The 5000-nt window shown below is 41.2% G+C and overlaps 1 protein-coding gene across 1 annotated transcript in view; it reads left to right on the forward strand.

The window, feature by feature from the left end:
- The window catches only part of LOC113824617 (uncharacterized), a 24693-nt gene that overhangs the window by 15162 nt on the left and 4531 nt on the right, over positions 1 to 5000 (forward strand). The window contains exons 3-7 of the mRNA XM_070128487.1: positions 1060 to 1153; positions 2146 to 2204; positions 3052 to 3336; positions 3691 to 3942; positions 4414 to 4632. Of these exons, the coding sequence (XP_069984588.1) occupies positions 1060 to 1153; positions 2146 to 2204; positions 3052 to 3336; positions 3691 to 3942; positions 4414 to 4632 (909 nt within the window). The remainder of the gene's footprint in view (positions 1 to 1059; positions 1154 to 2145; positions 2205 to 3051; positions 3337 to 3690; positions 3943 to 4413; positions 4633 to 5000) is intronic.

Here is a 5000-nt window from a genome sequence, read left to right on the forward strand (position 1 = left end):
ACTCACTCACTCACTCACTCACTCACCCACTCACTCACTCACTCACTCACTCCCTCACTCACTCCCTCACTCACTCACTCACTCACCCACTCACTCACTCACTCACTCACTCACTCACTCACCCACTCACTCACTCACTCACTCACTCACTCACCCACTCACTCACTCACTCACTCACTCACTCACTCACTCACCCACTCACTCACCCACTCACTCACTCACCCACTCACTCACTCACTCACTCACTCACTCACTCACTCACTCACTCACTCACTCACTCACTCACTCACTCACTCACTCACTCACTCACTCACTCACTCACTCACTCACTCACTCCCTCACTCACTCCCTCACTCACTCACTCACCCACTCACTCACTCACTCCCTCACTCACTCACTCACTCACTCACTCACTCCCTCACTCACTCACTCACTCACTCACTCACTCACTCACCCACTCACTCACTCACTCACCACTCACTCACTCACCACCACCACTCACTCACTCACTCACTCACTCACTCACTCACTCACTCACCACTCACCCACTCATCACCACTTACTCACTCACTTACCACCACTCACTCTCACTCACGCTTACTCACTCACTCACTCCCTCACTCACTCACTCACTCACTCACTCACCCACCCACCCACTCACCCACCCACTCACTCACTCACCCACTCACTCACTCACTCACTCACTCACTCACTCACTCACTCACCCACTCACTCACTCACTCACCCACTCACTCACTCACTCACTCACTCACTCACTCACTCACTCACTCACTCACTCACCCACTCACTCACTCACTCCCTCACTCACTCACTCACTCACTCACTCCCTCACTCACTCACTCCCTCACTCACTCACTCACTCACTCACTCACCCACTCACTCACTCACTCACTCACTCACTCACCCACTCACTCACTCACTCACCCACTCACCCACTCACTCACTCACTCACTCACTCACTCACCCACTCACCCACTCACTCACTCACTCACTCACTCACTCACTCACTCACTCACTCACTCGGGCCGTGTTTTGCAGATCGTCGCTATCCGGACTACATCGTCAACCCTCCTGTACAGTGCACCGCTGAGGGATCGTTTCACCATCCAAGGAACTGCAGTTGGTATTATAGGTAAGCCACACACACACACACACACACACACACACACACACACACACACACACACACACACAACACACACACACACACACACACACACACACACACACACACACATATATATACATATATATATATATATATATATATATATATATATATATATATATATATATATATACACATATATACATATATATACACATATATACATATATATATATATATACATATACATATATATATATATATATATATACATAAATATATATAGCATGTATGTATAAACATATATATATATATATATATATATATATATATATATATATATATATATATATATATACATACATATATATATATATATATATATATATATATATATATATACATATATATATATATATATATATATATATATATATATATATATATATACATTTATATACACGTTTATATATGCATACATATGTATATATATATATATATATATATATATATATATATATATATATATAATATATCTATCTATCTGTCTATTTATCAATCTATCTATCTATCTATATATATAAATATATATATATATATACATATATATATATATATATATATATATATATGTATATATATGTATGTATATGATATATTTACATATATATATATATATATATATATATATATATATATATATATATATATTCATTTGTATATATTCTCTTTATTGCTAATTTATATATTACTCTTAACTGGTCTCTCAATCACTCTCTCCCTTTCTTAATCATTATAATCATATTATCAAACAAGTCTTATTATCATGATTCTAGTTTCTCTCATTCTGTTTGTTTCTGAGTGATATTATCATTATTTCTATCATCATTGGTTTTATCACTATTGGTGTTGTTATAATCACCATTAACATTATCGCTACGAGTGCTTTCCTTTTCATTATCATTAACTACCATTGTTATAATTGATAATTTTACTAATGAAATGTTTCTTTCCAGATGTGTAGACAGAATGAAGATTGGATATTTCCACACTTTTCACTTTGAGTGCGAACCAGGTATTGACTTTCTTTTTTTTTATTTAGTGTGTGTATGTTTCTTTATGTGCGTGTGTGTGTTTATGTTTCTGTGTGTGTGTGTGCGTGTTTCTGTTTCTGTGTGTGTGTGTGTGTTTCTGTGTGTGTGTGTGTGTTTCTGTGTGTGTGTGTGTGTTTCTGTGTGTGTGTTTATGTTTCTGTGTGTGTGTTTATGTGTGTTTCTGTGTGTGTGTGTTTATGTTTCTGTGTGTGTGTGTGTGTTTCTGTGTGTGTGTTTATGTGTGTTTCTGTGTGTGTGTGTTTATGTTTCTGTGTGTGTGTGTGTGTTTCTGTGTGTGTGTGTGTGTTTATGTTTCTGTGTGTGTGTGTGTTTATGTTTCTGTGTGTGTGTGTGTGTGTGTGTTTATGTTTCTGTGTATGTGTTTATGTTTCTGTGTGTGTGTGTGTGTGTTTGTGTGCGAGTGTATGTCCTTGTGTGTTTGCGTTTGAGTATATGTATCTGTTTACATGTTTGTGATTATTTGTGTTTTGTATTTGAATGTACGTTTGTGTGTGAATGTGTTCACATATGACTGAATGCGCGTGAGTGTGTGTTCGAATTCCTGTTTTTTTTAATGAATAAACTGTCACTTCACACCTGTACAGAATTATCTCATCCCGTAACAGAAAACCTCCCTTTTCTCCCATAAGGCCCAAAAAGCCCTCATCCCTTTTCACCCATAAGGCCCAAAAAGCCCTCATCCCTTTTCACCCATAAGGCCCAAAAAGCCCTCATCCCTTTTCACCCATAAGGCCCAAAAAGCCCTCATCCCTTTTCACCCATAAGGCCCAAAAAGCCCTCATTCCTAACGACTTCCCGAACTTGCAGGCACCGTCTTCTCCGACGACCTCGACCAGTGCGTGTTCCCCCACTTGATCGGGCCCCCTTGTGGCACGGCAGGTGAAGGGCCAGTCACGCCGACACCCCCTGCGACCTGTGTCTTCGAAGATCAGGACTGCTACACCCAGCAGCTGTGTCAGCCGGACGAGTCGAGGGTCTATTGCACCAAGTGTCGAAGGGGACAGCAGACGATCACGACAGGAATCTTCTGTGGAGAAGCCGGGGCGGTGTACGACAAAGGCCTCGGGCAGTGTGTGCCGACGCCGGTGCCCGGTAAGCATGCGGCCCCTTTCTCTCTCTCTCTCTCTCTCTCTCTCTCTCTCTCTCTCTCTCTCTCTCTCTCTCTCTCTCTCTCTCTCTCTCTCTCTCTCTCTCTCTCTCTCTCTCTCTCTCCTTCAATAGCTATCTTTGAAAACTAATTGTGCGATGGAAGGATATATATGTTAGAAGAAGCTTACCCCTTTATGTGTGTATATATATGTATATATATCATACCAGTACATGCACGTACAAACACACACACACACACATATATGTGTGTGTGTGTGTGTGTATTCGCATGTGTGTGTTTTAAGTTCAGAAACCCAAAAGAGAAGGTAAACACCAACGGACCTCAACGTGTTTCAGCCTCGCGCCAATGCCCGACCCCCACTCCCCCCACTCCCCCCACTCCCCCCACTCCCCCCCCGACGCCCCAGCCCTGCATCTTCGAAGACCAGGACTGCAAGACGCAGCAACTGTGTCAGCCGTCAGAGGAGAGAGTCATTTGCGAGAGATGCCGAAGAGGCCAAGAGATCGTCACCGCCGGCATCTTCTGCGGTGTTCCCGGGTTGGTGTACGAGAGAACACGGGGCTCGTGTGTGGCGGCAAATATCCCTGGTAAGCACGGTGTTCCTCGCTCTTGCTCTATCTCTGTCTGTCTATCTGTGTTTTTGTATGAGGTATATGTATATATAAAGATTTGTCTCTATCTTTCTCTTTCGCTCTCATTCTCTTTCTCTCTTTTCTCTCTCTCTCTCTTTCTTTCTTTCTTTCTCTCTCTCTCGCTCTCTCTCTCTCTCTCTCTCTCTCTCTCTCTCTCTCTCTCTCTCTCTCTCTCTCTCTCTCTCTCTCTCTGTCTCTCTCTCTCTCTCTCTCTCTCTCTCTCTCTCTCTCTCTCTCTCTCTCTCTCTCTCTCTCTCTCTCTCTCTCTCTCTCTCTCTCTCTCTCGCTCTCCGCCCCTCTCTCTATATATATGTGTGTGTGTGTGTGTGTGTGTGTGTGTGCACGCGCGCGTGTGTGTGTATGTATGTACAAAGTCAAGAAGCCCAAAAGAGAGAGTGAACACTACCGGATCTAAACCTATTTCAGCCTCTCGCCAATGTGCGCCGCCCACACCCAAGCCTCCCCAGCCCATCGTTGACAGATGTGTCTTCAACGCCAGCGTCTGCGAGAAACGCGAGCTCTGCCAACCCCAAGAAGTTGTGACGCTGTGCAAGCAATGTTACTTTGGCGCAACACTCGTAGACTATTGCGGGAAGAACAAGCTCTATGACCTGGACCGGAAGATCTGTGTACCGGAGCCTGACGGTAAGTAGATGTGCATTTGAGTACTTATAAGTAATGTATCTGTCTGTTTGTCTATCTGTTTATCTCTCTATATGTATGTATGTTTGCATGTATTTATGCATGTACGTATATGTATATGTATGTATATATATATATATATATATATATATATATATATATATATATATATATATATATATATATATATATGTGTGTGTGTGTGTGTGTGTGTGTGTGTGTGTGTGTGTGTGTGTGTTTGTTTGTATGTATACATACGTACATACATACATATATATATATATATATATATATATATATATATATATATGTATATATACAAATATATATATATATATATGTATATATATACATATATATATATATACATA

Source organism: Penaeus vannamei, chromosome 1 (assembly GCF_042767895.1).
Source record: "Penaeus vannamei isolate JL-2024 chromosome 1, ASM4276789v1, whole genome shotgun sequence".
Lineage (NCBI taxonomy): Eukaryota > Metazoa > Arthropoda > Malacostraca > Decapoda > Penaeidae > Penaeus > Penaeus vannamei.